This window comes from Geotrypetes seraphini, chromosome 3, assembly GCF_902459505.1.
Source record: "Geotrypetes seraphini chromosome 3, aGeoSer1.1, whole genome shotgun sequence".
Lineage (NCBI taxonomy): Eukaryota > Metazoa > Chordata > Amphibia > Gymnophiona > Dermophiidae > Geotrypetes > Geotrypetes seraphini.
In genome coordinates this window covers 260,910,591-260,930,233 of record NC_047086.1, presented here as the reverse complement: position 1 = coordinate 260,930,233, position 19,643 = coordinate 260,910,591, and the positions used below count along the sequence as shown (strand labels likewise).

The following is a 19,643-nucleotide window of genomic DNA, read 5'->3' as shown; positions in this document are numbered from 1 at the left end:
CTTAAAAGCAAGAGCTCCAACTTGTTTCAATTCACTCTCAGCTTGGAGATGCTACCAAAAGATCTAACCAGATCCAATGTCCTATCCAAATCAACATTAGACTGCTCCAGATATAACAAGTTATCATCGGCAAAGAGATTAATGCGGCTTTCCTTGTCCCCTATCCTGATGCCTCTAATATTCGGGTCAGGCCTTATTTTAAACGCTAGAGGTTTTATGGCCAGCACAAAGAAAAAGGGAGACAATGGACATACCTGTCTGATCCCTCTACCCAAGTAAAAGGGATCCAGCTGACCATTCACCAAAAGTTGAGCCTGCGGCCTGATGTATAAGCTGCGAATCCACTCATGCAGTTGGTCCTCCATCCCATATTTATGCAAAACCCAAAATAGGTACTGCCATGTCCAATCCAACTATGGCCACGGTACCTCCCACCCCACGCATAGAATGCAACGCCATCATGATCTGGGTAAGATTCATTGACGCATACCGGCCCGGAACAAACCCTGCCTGGTTTTCATGGATCAACAAAGGCAGGAACATGTTCAATCTCTTGGCTAGGATCGCAGGAAGAAGTTTAGCATCTTGATTAAGAAGAGAAATTGGGTGGTAGAATCCCACCTGCTGGGGGTCTTTCCCAGGCTTGGGCAAAAGAACCACATGGGCCATATTACGACTTCCAGTCCTCGCCCGGAATCCATTACATTAAATGCTGCCCCTAGCGTAGGGGAAATCAGATCTGATAATCTGCTATAATAAAACCCTTAGCGCGCATGCGCACTTGAAACTCCGTACATCCGTGCTTTGTGCCTCCGCATGCGCAGTAGTAGCCTGCACAGAGTTTCAAGTGCGCATCTGCGCTAAGCATTTTATTATCTCCATCGCAAGAAGGAGCCTATGGCGGTTTCCACATTGCTCTCCCTCCGCGACGCTGCGAGCCCGGAGCCAGTGTAGATGGCTGAAGCCTGGCTGGAGGAGGACGAGGAGGAGCTTTAAGAGCTCTGCAGAGCAGGAGGTGCTGGATTCAGGAGAGGGAGTGGGAGAAGGGAGTGATGTTGGACTCAAGTGAGGAAAGGAGAGAGAGAGAGAGACAGATGGATGAGAAGGACAGAGGGGGCTACAAGGGGGACAGGGAGAGATGATAGGGAGAGATAGACTTGAGGGAGGATGGAGGGGGCAGGAGAGAGAGATGGCCTTGGGGAAGGATGGAGGGGGACAGGAAAGGGATGAAACAGGGTCAGAGAGAGATGGAAGAGGGTGTGAAAGAGGGAAAGGAAGCGATGGAAATGGTAGGACCGCTGCTGCGTTGGAGCAATGAGGGAGGAGGGGCTGGTACGTCAAGACTGCTGCTGCTGCCTTGGGTAAGTAATGGGGGTCCAGGAGGCCAGACCTAGTGCTGCCCGATTCACGATTCGAATTGATTCACCAATTCGAATCGATTCAATTTTTTACAGTTAAATTAACCATAGCTGCTAAGCAAGAAAAGCCACCACTGCAACCTTAGCACAAATAGAGAAAAACAAGCCTGAGGCTGGACCCCCCCCCCCCCCAGCTAGGCCCGGCTCCGGTGAAAAACAGCGATCCCGCAGTCCCTCTAGTCTCCCGGCCACCACCACCCTCATCTCCTCTCCCCCCCCCCCCCCCCGTGGTCTCACATACCACCCCACATACATCCACAGCCATACCACACTCACCCCCCCCAATTCTGCTGTCCCCTTCCCGGAAAGTCCTCCCCTAACTTTCCAATGCATCCTGCCTAAGAAAGACTGCATGCACTCAACCACCCCTCCCCTCTCCCAAACCCTTATCTAATATCAGCCAGACAGAAAAAATCCCACTAAAACGAGTACATTCTTTCAACCTAACCCCTAAGCATCCCAGATGGGGCCCACATTAGATACCTCGGACCACTCTTCCCTCCAACTTGCTCACCAGTCAAACAAAAACTCCCTGCAACCACAGCCCCAGATCCCTAACAGAACTCACCCACCCGAAAGAACTGAAGGAGAGCTCTGAAAACCAAAAGCATACCCCTACTTCCCAGAAAAAACATGCCCAGAAAGTCCCAACAGACCAAATAGAGTATCCTAAGCAGTTGGGAAACCAATCAAGTAGGTAAGAAAAATAACAAGGAGGTAGCAAGTCATAAAATACCACGGTACATTCCCCGACAATCCCACACTATCGGGGTGACAGCAACACCAACAAGTACAAACAGCCCTCCCCAAACTCAAGCCACCCTCCAGATCCACCACAAAGCACAGCAAAAAGATAGTAAAAAGCAAAAGAAAAAACTACAGGAGATGAAGAAGAAGACACACAGGGATAGCTAATCCAGTCACAAGGAAGGGAAGAACCCAGATCCCCCAGCTACAGGCCGGCAATCGGGGATCCCGCACGCTGCGGCCAAGGGTATAGGATAGAAAAGAAAAGAGAGAACTAGGGCACAGTAAGCAGAACCTCAAGATAAGGTAGGGCATTAAAAGAGAGGAAGACAGAGAGCTGGAAATAACAACAAGTCCTCAATCTTTCGCCGTTCTCCCAGCCGAGATTGAGGTCCATCATGGCTGCAACAGTCGGGGAGCAGTCCCGCAGAGTCAACATGCAGGCTCGAAGCTCCACCAAGCAAAGGCAAGGATGTGCCCTGGGCACATGAGGCAGCCACATGATTCAAGGAGAGAAAAAAGAAAGGAAATGTGAAAAATTAGCAAAGATGTAGTGGCCAGCCTGACCCAGCTTGACCCATTATAGAAGAGAGAAAGTACAAGAAACAAGTAGATAATAAAGAAGGAAAATGTGGAAATAGAAGGGGCCTCTAAGCCTCACCCCATCGGCCCAAAGACAGAAGAGCATTAGCTCAGCCCCCCAAAGGGAGGCAAAAGGTTACATCGGGAGTCCGGGAGACCACAGAAGCGAGAAGGTGGTAAAAGAGAGAAAGAAATGGGGAAGGAAAAAGTGAAAAGTAAGAAACACAATGAGTCTATGGATCCGAATCCTCCGCAGGGGACAAACATAGTGGAGCGAGTAGTAAAGTCCAGTCCCCAATGCTAATCTAACAGTCCAATGTCGGGGATCGCATAGGTAGGATAGTCATCCAGGTAGGCCCTCCAGGAATGTACGAATCTCTGCTGGTGTGGTGAAATATAACGCCTTATTGTCATGGTGTACTCTCAATTTTGCTGAGTATTGTAGAGCAAAACGCATCTTCTTTTGATGAAGCTGTGTGCAATACGGGGCCATTGCTTGGCGCTGCTCCGAAACCCTAGGAGAGTAGTCTTGGAACAGGAGAAGCCACTGGCCTTCATAAGAGATGCCGCCCTTTGATTTGTAGTGGGTCTTGTCGGCAAAGTTAAGAATGCGGGCAATGATGGGCCGCGGCTTCCGATCTCCATTCCGGCACACCCCGATCCGGTGCACTCTCTCGACCAGCAGAGGCGAGCCCCCTGTATCCATCCCTAGCTCCTTAGGTAACCAAGTGGAGACCAGAGTGTGCAGGTCAGTTCCAGTTTGTGATTCCGTCAGATCGATAAGCCGGACATTATTTCGTCAGTTCTGGTTCTCAAGATCCTCAGCTCTTTCCTCCAACCGACGGCATTTTTCCTCCAGGGTCTGGGCACTCCCCTCCAAAGCCATCATACGGTCCTCCTGTGCTGATACCCGGTCCTCCACGTGTTGCAAGCAGGTAGACTGCCGCTCAACCGTGTCTTTGAGGCCATCAACCATGGATTGCAGTCTGGTGAGCTTATCATCCAGAAACGTGGTAAGATGTTTCTTTAGCTCTTCAATCCGTGTCAGCTTGCAACATGATGGTCGGGTTAAGTTGCAGGCGCTCAGGAAGGGTTTGCGCCGCCATCTTAGCTGGTGTGGCAGGGCCTCTCAAAAGTTTAGCAGGCATGCCTTAAAACCCCGGCAAAAAGGATATCGGCGGGTGGCCTGCGACTTACCCCAGCCGATTGAGGTCAATGCAGGCTTACAAGGCAGAGTTTCAGCAGGAAATAATGAAAAAGTAGCCCCGAGTTCGGGAGAGAAGCTCAGACATGTCCGATCAGGCTGAGTGCATCACATGACCTCCCAAAAGGATCTTACATTTACAGGGATATCTCAATTGGAAATTGGCCCCCAATAAAATTACAAACTTTCAATTCAAAAAACCTTCTCCATCAAGTTTGAGTTCATTTTGAGACGTTTGGAAACATACTGATCTTACTGTCCAGAAACGTCACCTCTTTCACCATAAAAAACAGCCTTAGAAGTTCCTCTTTGTCTTGCTGAAAGACAAACCGTCACCACTAGTGTTGAATGACAAATAACTTTGTCCCCTGAGGTTTCCAGGACTTCAGTTAAATTTAAAAGACTAGGAATTTCAGAAGGAACCACTGGGACTGAAGCCTTCTGTTTAGGTACTGACAAGAAATATGTTCTGTGTAAAGGAGGAAGTCCAGTCTCTGGATATTTGAATACAGTGGAACCTTGGTTTGCGAGTAACGTGGTTTGCGAGTGTTTTGCAAGATGAGCAAAACACTCCCACAAACTTTAACTCGCAAAACGAGCATGTCCCAAAAACGAGCACCCCTCCTGCCTGCGAACGCCCCCCTCTGAGAACCGGCATCACACCCCCGTGCTGGAAGTGGTATCCGCCCGCCCACCCAAACAAACTCCTTGCCCCATCTGCATGCCATGCCAGTTCAGGAAAGACCCATCTCTTGCCTGGGCTGGGCCTTGAGCATCTGCACATGCTCAAGGCCCAGCCCAGGTTAGAGGTGGGATCTTTCCTTAACTGGCACTGGCAAACAGCAGATGGGGTAAGAAGCTTGTTTGGGAGGGAGAGCGGGCGGATGCCGCTTCCAGCACAGGGGTGCAATGCAGTTCTCAGGGGGGGGCATTCGCGGGTGGGGGGGAGGGGTGCGATGCCGGTTTGAGCAGGGGGGGAGGGGGGTGATGGAGCAGCGCTGGTAGCCTCAGGGGGCAGGAGGAGGTGGAATGTATCAAGCGAGTTTCCCTTACTTCCTATGGGGAAACTCACTTTGATATACGAGCAATTTGGTTTACGAGCATGCTTCTGGAACAAATTATGCTCGTAAACCAAGGTTCCACTGTATTTCTTTCAAAAACTTTTAGAATAAGGGACTCATAATCGAAAGAGAAAAATGTCCAAAAACCGACCTAAGTCGGCACTTGATGAACATTGCCAAAATATGTCCAAGAGCCGATAATAAAAACGGGTTTTGGACGTATTTCTAAACGACCTAGGCCTTCATAGTGCCGCTGAACGACCAAAGCTAAACTGGGCGTTTCAGGAGGAGTGTCGAGGGCGGGAGTTGGGCGGGATGTGAGCTGGTTTAGACTTAGTCGTACAGCATGTATAACCGAAAGTTATACAGCACAGGATCGACGGAACTTGGACGTTGTGACTTAGAATATTTAAAACATGGTCTAAGTCACAAAAACCACCTAAAGTCACCAGATGAGCACTGCAAACACACAAAATAGACCCCCACACATTACCCCAGTGATCACCTACCCCCCAACCTCATAAAAATCGTAATCACACCTTTAAAATTCAGCCTTCAAACCATCATCACCTGGCAGCCTGGCATAGGAGAGCCTAGTCGTCCAGCACAGAGGCGGCTTAAGGCGTCTTGGGGGTGGGTTAGGGACCCATGTAGAGGAGGACTCATGCCCATAAGCCCCTGTAATCACTGCATTGATAATGAAACATGTGCACTCTCCTATACACCCCCAAAACCCTTTTCTACTGGCATATAAGTGGCTCCTGCAGCCGTAAGGGCTATTAGGGTGGTAGATAAGTGGGTCTAGGCCTCTAGGGGATTCTGGAGGTGGTTTGGGGGGCTCACCATGACCTATAAAGGAGCTGTAGTGAGGAGAAGGCACGGCACCCTTTTTGTGAAGTTCATAGCAGTGCCCTGTAAGGTACCCCACTATTTAGGTGCCATGTCTGGGTGTTCAGTCCATCACTTTGCAGACCCCTCTCACATCCAACAGGGCTTGTTCTAGGCGGTTTTGACTTGAATGAAAAGTTGGACGAAAATATGGTATAAAGATGGATGATTAGCGACTTGGACGATCAGATCGGCAGGACGTATAGTTAGACAATTTTCAAAACAAAATAATTTTTGGACTTATTTTTTGAAAATGTGTCCTAGGCTGTTTTTTACTTTGGACGACTTGAGACTTAGACGAAAACGGACTTAGACGTTCCTTTCGATTATGCCCCTCCACGTCTTTGGGAGACATTGTTAGCACTTTAGGGAAGTTAAGAATTCTAAGATTATTCACTCTTTGGTGATCTCTAAAATCGATTATTGCAATTCTCTCTTCAAAGGAATTGCGTTGAACGAAATAAAGCGCCTTCAAATCATTCAAAATGCCTCAATTAAGCTTATAACCAAATCCGGAAAGTTTGACCACGTAACACCACTTTTTAAAAATGCACATTGGATTCCAGTTATTCATCGAATTACGTATAAGCTTTGTATACTGACTTTCAAAGCTCTTTGTAATAAGACCCCAGCATTTCTATTTAAATTATTAATTCCATACTCTTCAAATAGAGTTTGAGATCTAATGAACAGAACTTATTGATTATTCCTTCATTGAAAGTTATTAATACAAGACGGCAATTAATTTTTTCGGTTACTGCACCACAGACTTGGAATGCCCTTCCAATGTTTTTAAGGGAAGAACAGGAACTTGGAAAATTTAAAAGTAATTTAAAAACATTTCTTTTCAAGGATGCCTTTGAAAACTAATTTTAATATCCTATAACCCTAATAAATTTCATCTTATTATATTTTATTGTTATTTTGTTTACCTTCTGTATTTTTCCCTTAATGTTTCTTCTTTTCTTTATTGATTTGTATTTCACTCCCCCTTACCCAATGTTATGAGTGTGTTAAAATTTAATTTTAATCCCGTGTTGTTTTTTAAATTTTGTCTTTCATTGTATTGTTACCCATCAAATGTAATTTTTAAACTGTTCATCGCTTAGAAGTATGATTAAGCGATTAATCAAAAAAACTATTAAACTTGAAACTTGATTAAGCATTTTTGTATAATTTTTGAAATTTTCCACTTTCCTGGCAAACAATAGTCTGTCCTGCAGTACAGTAGATTGCGAGACTTGTAAAGTTTGAACTCGATCAAGATTTTTAATTTTTTTCTCCTTGAACCTTCATTTCCTCCTGGAATTTATCCAATCTCTGTCCTTGAGTATTTACCAGAGGTAAGGTTCTAGCAAATAATTTGTATAAAGAGTCTTACACTGTTCAAATAGACTCTAATGTAATTTTAGCAGGTCTTACCAGAGGAAGGACTGATGGAATATGTTCTTCACAAGCTGAAAATTTGGCTGCCTGCTCTGAGAATGCTGCCCCCGCCGAGTTGTCCTGAGGAGTTGACTTTCTTAAAACAAATTAAGATTTTTTTTTCGCTTAATGGGGAGATATTTTCATCTTAACCATTATCAAATAAACTGACACAGATGATAACCCAAGGATAATTAGAAAGAATACCAGAGAGAGAGACCCACCAGCTAGCCCCCCCTTCCCCTCCAAACCACAACCTTAAAAGAACTCCTCCAGCTTCCTCAGAGCTCCACCCATCAATCTCACAGGGAGGGGCAGCAGACCCCCCTCAGACAGGCAGGTACCCAAACACACCACACACAATATGCACTCCCCTTACCACTCCATACTCCAGTCACTCCCCACCCAAACCCACCTCCTCCCTTCCCTATCCCGAAGAGACTCTATCCCCCAGGTATCTCCAATAATGCCAAAAGAAAACAGAAACCAAACAGAGGATTATCAGCATAAAGCATATGCGGGGACCCAGGCCCCCACAGCCAATGATCCAACATTGGTACCTCAGTAGTTATCAACCACCCACACCCCTTTGCACCCCACATATCCATATCTGAACTTAAATGATCTCCATCCAGTTCAGGGAAGCCGAAAAGAGCAACCAATAATATGTGCTGACAACATTATCCCGGGAGCAGAGGACCAACTATAGAAGAGCCCTAGCCTGCCAGCTTGCAGCGAACAGCTAGCCAGCCAAAGGTGCCAGAATTGTCAGAGCGGACACTCCCATCTGCGTGGTCCATACAGTCGGTTGACTAATGGCCCCCACCAGTCCCATAGTAAGTATGTAGGTCTTTTAGTCCACCACTCCCTCTTCAGGCTGGGGACCGTGCTCGGGGACATTCAGCGAATCCAAGAATCTTTGAGCTGCGGTCATGTCCGGGAGATGAAGCACCTTGCCTTCACGCCAGATACAAAGGCTGGCCGGATACACCAGTGCAAAGCGCACTCCCCTTTTATAAAGGGATGTGCAAATCAGTGCCATAGCTTGACGGAATAATCATTGAACATAAGTAATTTCTGTCCCTCATATTCCAAAGAAGCAGCTTGCCGGTAAGCTTTTAGTATCATCTCCTTCTCATACCAGTTAACGTAGCGGGAAATAGCAGCCCACGGCTTAGCCTGCTCCTGTGATTTGGCGCCGATCCTATGCGCCCTCTCACAAACATATACAGTGGCAGAGGAGGACAGTCCCAAATGGTCAGGCAGCCAGGTATTAAAGAATCCATACAAATCAACAACAGTCTTTGGGAGTCCCACCACCTGGAGGTTGTTTCTGCGCTGCCAATTTTCATATTCCTCCAGGTGGTCTTAGAGCGGTGACTTACACTCACAGGTTCTCAACCTGTGCATAATCCCGATGGGCCTCATCTTCTTGATCAGATATGCGACGCTAAACCTCTGATGCGCTGGGAGTGGACATCAAATTTTTTGTTGATTCCATCGACCGCCGACTGTAGCTTGTTCAGCCTATCTTCCAAGGCTGTGGTAACCAGGCGGTAAATTTCCTGGGCCCACTCTTCAGCGTTAGAGGGATCGGGTGCTGATGCGTTTCCAACGCCATCTTGGTTTTCAGTGGAAATGATTTGCTTCTTTTTTTTTTGGTTTGAAATGTGTTTTATTAAGAAGCAAACGGACAGACAATGCCAATACAACCAAACAGTGTCCAAGGACATAGCAAATACGGTACATAGTCCAACTCAGAAAGGCTAGGAAGGGCAGAGGAGACAAGAACAGAAAATACTAGCCAATCAGAATGAGCGACAAGTCCCCCCCCCCCCCCCGACCAAGAAATCAGCCAGCACCCAGCAGGACCCAGGACCCACAGAACATCCATGGAGAAGAACCTGAAAAAAGCAACACAATCTGGCCGCGTACTCTTTTTATTACCCCAGAAAAGAAAACCCCCACAACCATACCAGACAGAAACCCCACCACACCCCCACTACACCCCCCATCCCCTACCCCCCCCCCCAGCGAAAGGAGAAAGAAAGAATGAAGAAAAACAAGAAGAAAAAGGAAGAAGAAAGAGAGAAAAAAAAGAGGAACAGAGCAGCATCATTGAGAAGCAGCAATATCAGCAAGGACCTGTTCCCAGAGAGACCTGTACAGCTGAATCGGCCCCTCCATCCGCCCCTCCAAACCCTGCAACTCCCAATGGGCCACTTCCCGAAGTGCCCGCTGCCACCCCACTAATACCGGGGGTTCTACATCTATCCACTTGCGGAGTACACCCCGTTTGGCTACAAGAAGGGCAACATAGATAAAACGCCACTGGGCAGCAGTGAAGCCCTGATCCCAAAACTCCACCTCATGGCCCAAAACTAAAATGTGATAAGACCACTGGACTGGCACCCCCAGGATCTGGACAAGAAAATCCAAAACCCCATTCCAGTAATTGCTCAAGGTCGGGCATTCAATGAGCATGTGCAATAGAGTCCCAGATGCATGCGCACATTTCGTGCAGTCCGCAGATTCCCATAGACCAGCCTGCAGTCCCCGGAGCCGGGTAATATAAGTACGATGAAGCAATTTAAACTGGAGTTCCTGCAGCTGTGCACTACAGACCCCCGCGGTGACATTGGAGAAACAGGCCTGAAGCACCCCGAGGTAACGTCCTCCCCCATCTCCCCAGACCACTTAGCCGCCAGTCCGGACATCAGAGTATCCACCCTTTCTGCCCGTGCAGTCCAGTACCAAAAAGATAAAGAATTGAGAGCAGAAGGGAGGGACATGAAGATCTGATCCACCCGTAAAAAAGAGCCACTCCCCGGGTGACGGCGGAGGTTGGCCATGTAAAAGTGCCTCAACTGGAGATAAGCAAAAAAGGGCATACGAGGCAAAACCCAGTTGGTGTGAAGAGTATCATAGGAGGGAAAAACAAAAGGAGCAGAGCTCAGCGTAGACACGTGACCCATGCAAAAAAACCCTGAACCGTGCCTCAACTCCCCCCGTAGATCCCACACCCGGGGGAAAGTCAGGACTATGGCTGATCAGCTGAAAAGCCCAGTTACCCTGATCCCGACCAATCTGATGTCGCCACCACTGTAGCACCCTGTGTAAAGGAAATAACCAGACCAAGACAAGACCCACTCGGGGGCATCTTCATTGAGGGCAAGTCAAGCATGCTAACGCTCTGTAGGGAGCCGTCCAAGAATCAAACAAGCCCCTTGGAGCAAAACGATATCCAGCAGTAAAGAGCTCATGGATCCAGCGCATCAGGGCGGCAACATTATACAAGCACAGGTCCGGCAGAGCCATCCCCCCCCTATTGCGACTCTGAGTAAGCGTCCGCCAGCTAATTCGTGCCTGTCTATGATGCCAAATAAAGGAACCAATAAAAGACCGGTAGGAACGTTCATCCACCACCTTAATCCAAAGAGGGATCATTTGTAAGGGGTAGAGGAGCTTAGGGAGCAACACCATCTTTACAAGAAGAGCAATTCTACCTCCCAAAGAGAGAGACAAGTCCCCCCAGTGCGCACAGTAGTCCTGCAAAGTTTTCAACCGATCGGAGATGTTGCGACGATAAACAGTGGGCCAATCCGCACTAAGGAAAATGGCCAAATATTTAAGTTCTCCACTAGCCCACCGGAATGGGAAACTGAGATCCGAGCGCGAGACACACGGGGAGGAGACCGGCAAGGCCTCCGACTTGCTGAAATTGATACAGAGACCCGAAAACGCACCAAACGTCCCAATAAGTAGTCAAACAGGGAATCGACTCCTGTGCCCTGCTCACAAACGGCAACATATTGTCCGCAAAAAGAGTAATTTTGCATTCCTCGGTACCCACCCAGATGCCCGAGATGTCAGGACAAGTCCGAATTTTGTGGGCAGTGGCTCTAAGGATGGAAGCAACAAAAGCAGAGATAAGGGGCAACCCTGCCGTGTGCCCCTATACAACAAAAAAGACTCCGTACGACACTTATTAATGAGTAGCTGGGCCGTGGGAGATGTATAGAGATGAGTTATCCACTGATAAAAGGACCCAGAAATGCCGAATTGTTGCGCTACCCAAAAAAGATAAGGCCATGTCACATTGTCGAAAGCCTTTTTCGCGTCCAGGCTAGCCAAAAGCTCATCACCCTCTCTACCCTTACTCTCCCTAAGGGCCACCAACGCCCGCAAGATATTGGAAGATGCAAAACGGCCCGGGACAAAGCCGACCTGGTCAGCATGGACCAGATGGGGAATCACCTGTGGCAGCTGACACGCTAAAATCGCTGTGAGTAGCTTCATGTCCTGATTCAATAAAGAGATAGGCCGATAGGAGCCCACCAACTCCGGGTCCTTCCGTGGCTTCGGCAAAACCACCACATGGGCATGGCTCTGAGTAGGTAGAACATGACCAGTGCTCTGCATGTCGGCATACAGGGCCGCCAATGCCGGCCCAACCTTAGGTTTCAAGATTTTATAAAACTCTGGTCCTATCCCATCCGGCCCAGGGGCCTTCGCCAGTTTCAACATCCCCACCGCCGTATGAATCTCATCACACAAGATAGGTGCATTTAACATGCTTAACTGTAGTTCCAACACCTGAGGTAAAACAAGATCTCGAAAAAAGGAATTACGCGCTTCCAGATCATAAGGGCCCAGCCCATAGAGATCCTGGTAAAAACGAACGAATTGGTCCTCAATCTCTGCCTCCTCCGTGTGAATAGTGTTGTCACTCGCCCGAATGCGGGAAATACGAGTAGCCCTATGAAACGGTCTCACCAGATTAGCCAACAATTTGCCCGCCTTATTTCCCCATTGATACAGCCGGAACTTATAAACATCAATATGGGACAGAGCTCGCTTGGTGAAAATAACATCGATTTGTTTACGCAGGCTCAAATATTCCGCGTGATTGGCCTCCGAGGGCTGTACATGCAGGACGCTCCGACACAAGCGCAACTGCCAAGTGAGAGACACCAAGGCCGCATCACGGCTCCGGCGCTGCTTAACCGTGTAGGCGATAATCTGCTCCCTAAGAAATGCCTTAGCGGCTTCCCAGAAAATGGTATCCGAGACCTCCCCCCCCTCCGTTAGTTTGACAATAAAAGTCCCATTCCGCTGTGAGGTATGCATGAAAAGTTTTATCCAAGTAAAGTGAGGGATTCAGACGCCAGATACGATCTTGAACTGGTCCCTGCCAATATAAAGTGAGGGAGACCGCAGCATGATCACTAAAGGGAACATCCAGGATATGTGTGCGTACCACCCGACCAATAGCCTGTGACGGTAGCAAGATATAATCCAACCGTGAGTGGCCCAGAATAATCCAACCGTGATGCGCCCCAGAATAAAATGTAAAATCTACTTCCCCGGGGTGATGAGCCCTCCACACATCAATCAAGCCCAATTCGCTCATCAGAAAATTCACACCAATCCGCTCGTTGTCTCTCCGCACTGCCCTTGGGGGTTTACAATTTAGGGTAGGGTCGCTAGTAATGTTAAAATCCCCGGCCAGAATGGGGTCATAATTAGGCAAGGCCAACAGCTGAGCCAGCACAGAGGAAAAGAACGAGTGAGCGTATACATTTGGGCCATAGACATTGCACAAGTCCACAGGTTGATCTTGAAGGGTGCCAGCCCAGAGGACAAAACGGCCCTGAGGGTCCACAATAGTCTTGTGTTGGACCGCCACCACTGCCTTGTTGACAAGGATAGCGACACCTCTCTACCTAGAATTATAGGAAGTGTAGACAGCCTCTCCCACCCAATCCCTCATCAATTTGGAATGCTCACTAGAAGTAAGGTGCGTCTCCTGTAAAAAGGCTACCGATACCCTCTCTCTCTTCAGAAAAGACAGCACCTTCTTACGTTTGATGGGAGAATGGAGACCAGCCACATTAAGAGTAATATAGGTCAGGTCAGCCGTAGCCATTAGAACTGCAAAGATGAAGCAAAAAGGTAAACAGTGTATAGACGTCCCAGGAGGCCTCCCAGCCGAGCCCCCCTGGGAGAGGAAAAGGAAAGAAACTCCCAGTCGCTGAGAGGTACCCAGCCCCCCTCCCCCCCAAGAACACTCCAACCACCAAGCACCCGTCTCAAACACCCACCACACAACCCACCACAAAAGCACTCTTATCCCCCACACAATCCCCCACCCCCCAACCTCACCCCCCGAACCCCACCATGTGAAGTAAAAAACCACCCAAGAATACCCGCACCCACCCGCTCCACCCAAACAGAAAACAAGGGAAAAGAAAGGACCCACAGAAAATCCTAAAGGACCCACAGAAAATCCTGCAAGACCATACAACTAGCGAGAAACCCCCAGGAAATAGACCCAGCAGAATGTACACAGGCATGGAGACCACACAGAGAGATCAAAAAGAAGTGAAAGGAACAAAAACATGAGCCCCAAAAGTATCAGGGCAATGCAAATGTACATCAGCTAAGAAAGCCGCTTCCACCCCAGCAGGCGGGAACCGCAATGGGAAGCATCCCAGCGTACTCATCCGGAAAGGCCAGAGATGAACCAAGCTAGCCTCCCAAAGTCCATCCCAGCTCCACAGTGAGGAGCAAGGCTCAGAAACCAGCCAAATAGGCAGTAAGCAGGTCCCGCCAGGCAACAGGGTAACCAAGATACAACGCAGCACAGTCAACTAATCACCAGCAGGCAAAGCCCAAGACAGGGTCCAGAGAGAAAAATGAGAAGAATGGTAGTAGCACCCAGTGCCGCCCAGAGTAGAAGCTGACAGACCCCAGCACCAAGGAGGAAAAAGTTACAGCAGCTTCCTTGATGATCGACCCTAAGGGAGGGCTCATGGAGCCACTGCGTCCCGCAGACCCTCAAGGTCTTCAAGACCTCCAGGTTGTCACAGAGATGTGGTCCAGAGGCTGCCTGAATGCGGACCTGCGCCGGGAACAGAACAGTGAAGAGGACGCCCCGATTCCTCAACGCAGTGCAGTAAGGGGCTAAGGCACGTCTGCTAGCTGCAACCGCAGGCGAGTAGTCATTGAAGAGCAGCAGTTTCTTGCCCTCATGCTCCAATGATCCAGCCTTCCGATACAGGGCAAGAATTTGATCTTTAATCACCACGTTCAGAAAGCGGGCTATCACAGGGCGCGGTCTGGAATCACCCTGACGGAGGCCACCAATGTGGTGGACCCGCTCCACCACCGCCCGCGCCCCGGCCAAATCCAGGCCCACCTGCTCTGGCAGTCATCGCTCCACCAGCTTCCACAGGTCAGGGTCGCGAATGCTCTCCGGTAAGCCCAGGATCCTCAGATTATTACGACGCCCGCAGTTCTCCTGGTCTTCCAAGAGGGTTTGGAGGGTGGTGCATTGAGTTTCCAGAGCTCTGATGCGAGCAGCATCCTGAGTACCTCGATCTTCCTGTGCCGATACCCTGTTTTCCAGCTGAGAAAGCTGGGATCCGTGCCGCTCCACGCTGTCTTTAATATCATCCACGGACGCCTGGAATTTGGTCAGCTTGTCGTCAGTGAGTGCCGATATGTGTCTCAGGAGCTCCCGCAGCATTTCTTCTTGCAGAGCCACTGTCGTTCGCGCCCCAGGCTCCTCCGACGCCATCTTTGGGGAAAATGTGGTCTGCTTATAGCGGGGTGGCCGTGGGGCATTAGCAGGCATAACACAACCGATACGCCTCAGCACTCTCCGAGTTGCACACCCTCCGATGCCTGCAGGTAATCGGCACCAGGTAAGCTGGCGCGTGCACCGGAGAAGAAGGTCTGACCAACAAAAAAGGTCGATTTAGAGCAGGGGGAGGTCGGAGCTCAGGCACAGAGCCACCGCTCAGCAGCGCATCATCACTTGACCCCCATGATTTGCTTCTAATGGCTTTTGGGGTTTTCGCCGGCATACTGGTTCCCTGAGGGCTCAGGCGTACTTTGCAGAGGGCAGCGCCTTGTTGTACATCGCAGGAAGTTAATTTGCCCTCAGGAAGTAGACAATAGGTACCACAAAATAGCCAATATTCATCTGTTGGCCATGGAGCCCAGCAGCACACGTCTTGCCTGGACTAGTGCATCACGTGATCCCCCTGCATGAGATCTTTTGAGTGCACTACCTCTATTGTACTCAAATAGATCTCATGCTTATCCAGCATGGAAATCCTGAAAACTGACAGGGTTATGGCCCTTGAGTGTGGAAGATACTCTCTATCACCATTTATTGTCAACAGTAATAGTACATGGGAAAGCGCCAGAGAAGCCTTTGCCTGTTTCCTGCATCTTGAGGACACTACAGACATAAGCATACATCATGTATGGCTAAGATGACCATACGTCCCGTTTTGAACGGGACAGTCCCGTTTTCGGATCCCGCTGCCTGGCTGGCCCAGAACGTCCTCTCTGACGTCAGAATTGACATCGGGAAGAAAGCTTCCGGGTGCGAGTAGTGGCAGCAGATGAGCAGCGGCGGTGGACCAGGGGAGAAGTTTAAATCGGGCCTGGAGGGAGGCTTTTGTTTTCGGGGGGAGGAGGGGGAAAGGAGGTAGGCTGGCTGGCTGGCTCTGGGGGAGGGAGGTAGGCAGGCTCTGGGGGAGGCAGGCAGGCAGGCTCTGGGGGAGGTAGGCAGGCAGGCTCTGGGGGAGGTAGGCAGGCTGGCTGGCTGATTGGCTCTGGGGGAGGTAGGCAGGCAGACTGGCTGACTTTGGGGGAGACAGGCAGGTTGGCTTTGGGGGAGGTAGGCAGGCAGGCTGGCTGGCTCTGGAGGAGGTAGGCAGGCAGACTGGCTGACTTTGGGGGAGACAGGCAGATTGGCTTTGGGGGAGGTAGGCCGGTAGGCTTTTTGGGAGGGGGTGGGACAAAGGCTAGAAGGCAGTGAGGGGACATAGGAAGGATGGATGAAGGAAGGAGAGAAAACAGCAGAGAAGGAGGGGGGTTGTAAGTAGAAGAAAGACTAAAGGCCTGGACCAAAGAGGAAAGACAGGAGGCAGAAGCAGGACTTTGGGAGGTGCAGACAGAGGGGGAGAGCCCCTGAGGAAGAGCAGAGAGAGGCAAGATCATAACAGAGGAGGGAGAGAGGGAGACCTGGAACAAAGGTACAAAGGAGAACTGACACTGGATTTGGGGGCACTAAGGACATATGAAGGAGGCACTGGGGGCACTAAAGACATAGAAAGGAGGCGCTGGGGACACTAAGGACATAGGAAGGCAGGAGGGAGGGAATAGAAAGGGACAATTGTTGGGCCTGAGTGCAGAAAGAAATGAAAGATAGGATGCACAGTTAGATGGAAATGCAACCAGAGACTCATGAAATCACCAGACAGCAAAGGTAGGAAAAATGATTTTATTTTCAATTTAGTGATAAAAATGTGTCAGTTTTGAGAATTTATATCTGCTGTCTATATTTTGCACTATATTTGTCTATTTTTCTATAGTTACTGAGGTGACATGGTTGAAAACCCCCCAAATATAAATTATAATTAACATTTTCTCTGTATAGGGTGCTTTGTGTTTTTTTAAATTTTATGGTTACCATTATGAAATAATAAGATATTGTGTGTACATGAAAAATGAATGGAAGAAATTGGGGGCAGGGATAGAGCGGGATTGGGGTGGGGCTAGGGCGGGACTGAATATTAATAGATGTCCTGTTTTGATGAAAAAAATAAATGGTCACGTTATGTATGGCGAATAGAAACGCTTAAATAGAAAATTCCAGGAATCCTAACTAATTCATTGGAGGTAGTATACTGTAGATTTGTGCAGATGAGGACAGAGCTTTCAGGGATGGTACAGGGACAGAATTTGTGGGGATGGGGAAAAATTTGTCCCTGTGTCATATTCTACTGAAGTAAGCAGTGGTTATGGGTGATGGTGCAGTAGTTTGCTGGATAGGGTGATTTATAATGCTGAGATGGGCTCTTCAAAATGTTTGTTTTTCTGGTGTGCGTCTTATCTGTGCAAGGGAAGGGGAAATATGACTGGAGTTTAGTAATTTGATATGTTGTGTCCAGTCAAATTTATAGTATTTGCATCTGTCTTGCAGACACCTGGCATTTCAAAGAGGAAAAGAATTGGCATACACTTATCTCTAAAGCGTAAAAAAATAAAGAATCTAAAGCAGCCAAAGACAAAGGTAGAGACCTCTCCAGCTTTCAACCCTGTATCACATCAGTCTAATGGACCTAAACAGCAAAAATACGTAAACAGAGAGCAAGAGGAAGAAAATTCAACTGTAACCCCTATCAGTAACAGAATGGAAAAGGCAAGGAAACCAAGCAAGAAAGCAAAAATACTGAAAAAGGAGGAAATGGAGGTGGTCATTGCCTCCAAAATTCTAAAGGTAAGATTTTATTTCTTTTAGTTTTATTTCTTGTACAATACCACTCGGTTCCTGAACAAGTGGGTAGTCAATCCCATCTTGTGAAATCTCTTATAGGAAGCCTCATTAGCATAGCTTTTTGCTCCTCTTTTACCTCTTGACTGCCCTCCAATTTCCAGTTTTCTTTCTGTAAGTGAGACATTAGGAGCTAGGTTTTCCTACTTGTGTTTATTTTCCTTAAATTCAGTACTTTTATTTTGATTTGTGCTGCAGAGGATCCCTTTGAGGGATAGCTCTGGCTGTGGGAGATCGCAGACTCTTAGGGATAGAATCTGCTTCCAAGGGGACATTCTGCATTATCGGTTTCAGAACTCAGGGATTCCTGGGAGTATAGCTCATCCCAGGTTCATCCACTAGTGGGTTGGAGCACAGGTTGCGCAGCTCCTTGGTGGTGTATCCAGGATTGGGGCCATCAGTGTATCTCTCCCCCCTCCCCGCATCGTGTGTTTAGGATCTGGTGAAGGTCAAGATCTCCAGCCAGGCCATGGGCAAAGAGGCCGTCAGAAGAAACCGGCAGTTCCATTTTCAAGATTTGTTGAGGCAGAGATCTCCTTGTAAGCTTCTTTCTGCAACTCCCAGCACATAGCATGGCATAGTGAGTACCAGGCTGACTGCCTGAGAGATTGATTCAGGGGGATCTTTAAATTTGATTTGTGAAAGTTTCTAGGGATAGTACTGGGTTCTCCCACCTTGAAAATCCTAAGATCGCTAATTTTTTATTTTCTGTGTAGGTTCCCTGGACTGTTTTATGGTGCTAAAATTGCTGCCACCACAGTCATCTTGGATTTCTTGATTTCAATTTACAAGCTTTTATCTGCCTCTAAAACATCTCATTTTAACAAGAAAACAGGTGAGATGGACTTCCCAAAGCTAGATCTTTAGATTCATGCCCTCTTTTGCTGAGGTACTTGGAAGTCACAAGCAAATTTTGTTTGTCAGATCACCTATTTATGCTGGTTGGCGCAGCCCGGAAGGGCAAACCAGCTCTGAAAGCAACCATTTCAAGATGGATCTGAAAGACAACTTCATCTGCCTATATTGTGGCTGGAAAGTGGCTTCCTGTTTTCGGTAAAGGCTCACGCCACGTGATGTGTTGCTTTCTCATGAGTGGGATTGTACAAGAAAGAATATAAAGAGGCAAAAACTCATAACCATTTTTATCCCAGGACAAGCAGGCAGGTATTCTCACATATGGGTGACGTCATCAACGGAGCCCGGATGTGGATGCCTCACAAGCAGACTTGCTTGAAGAAACTCGAAGTTTCGAGTCGCCCGCACCGGGCATGCGCTAGTGCCTTCCCGCCCAGCACAGGGCGCGTCTCCTCGGTTCTCAGTTTTCTGCGGAGCCGAGAAGTCCATCTTTGATTCTCTGCATTTAACTTCGTTCACTTTTTGCCTTCTCTCAACTGCGGTTTGTGTTTTTTTTCTTCACGAATCGCTGTTTTATTTTATTTCTTTTATTTTAGTTCAAAAATAAAAAAAATTTTACATCTTCCGTTCGTTTTCCGGGATAGGCCGCTCGGCCGCAGCCCGAGGGCTTCGATTTTGCGGCGGCTATTTTTCCTTCTATGTCCTGGCCTGCTATAGGCTTTAAGAGGTGTAGCAAGAGTCAGCGCACGATCTCTCTCACGGACGCTGCCTCAAGTGCCTTGGGCCGAAACATCATCCTAGGTCGTGCCTGCCTTGCCAAACACTTCAGCCTCGTGCTTTCAAGTGTCGTTGCATTCTGGTGGACAAGCTTTTCGAGATGGAGCCTCCTACTGATCCCTCGACTTTGAAAGCGTCTTCGGCCTCGACTTCCATCGAGGCTCCTTCAGCGCCTACTGCTTCCACCTCGAGCCTCATCAGACCTTCATTGTTTGCAGCGGCTCTTGCTTCGACGTCATCTGCTCTATCTTCCCCTGTTTCCTCAGGTAAGATAGCTCAGCAGTCGGTTCCGCCGGTGGTGATTAAAGTGTCCAAGACTTCTAAGTCAAAAC

General features: G+C 48.5%; 1 protein-coding gene across 2 annotated transcripts in view; it reads left to right on the top strand.

Annotated features, from left to right (window-relative positions):
- Positions 1 to 19,643, top strand: part of RIOX1 (ribosomal oxygenase 1) — a 368,994-nt gene that overhangs the window by 19,072 nt on the left and 330,279 nt on the right. For both annotated transcript variants that reach the window (XM_033936262.1, XM_033936263.1), the window contains exon 2: positions 17,329 to 17,625. In XM_033936262.1, coding sequence (XP_033792153.1) covers positions 17,329 to 17,625 — 297 coding nt within the window. The remainder of the gene's footprint in view (positions 1 to 17,328; positions 17,626 to 19,643) is intronic.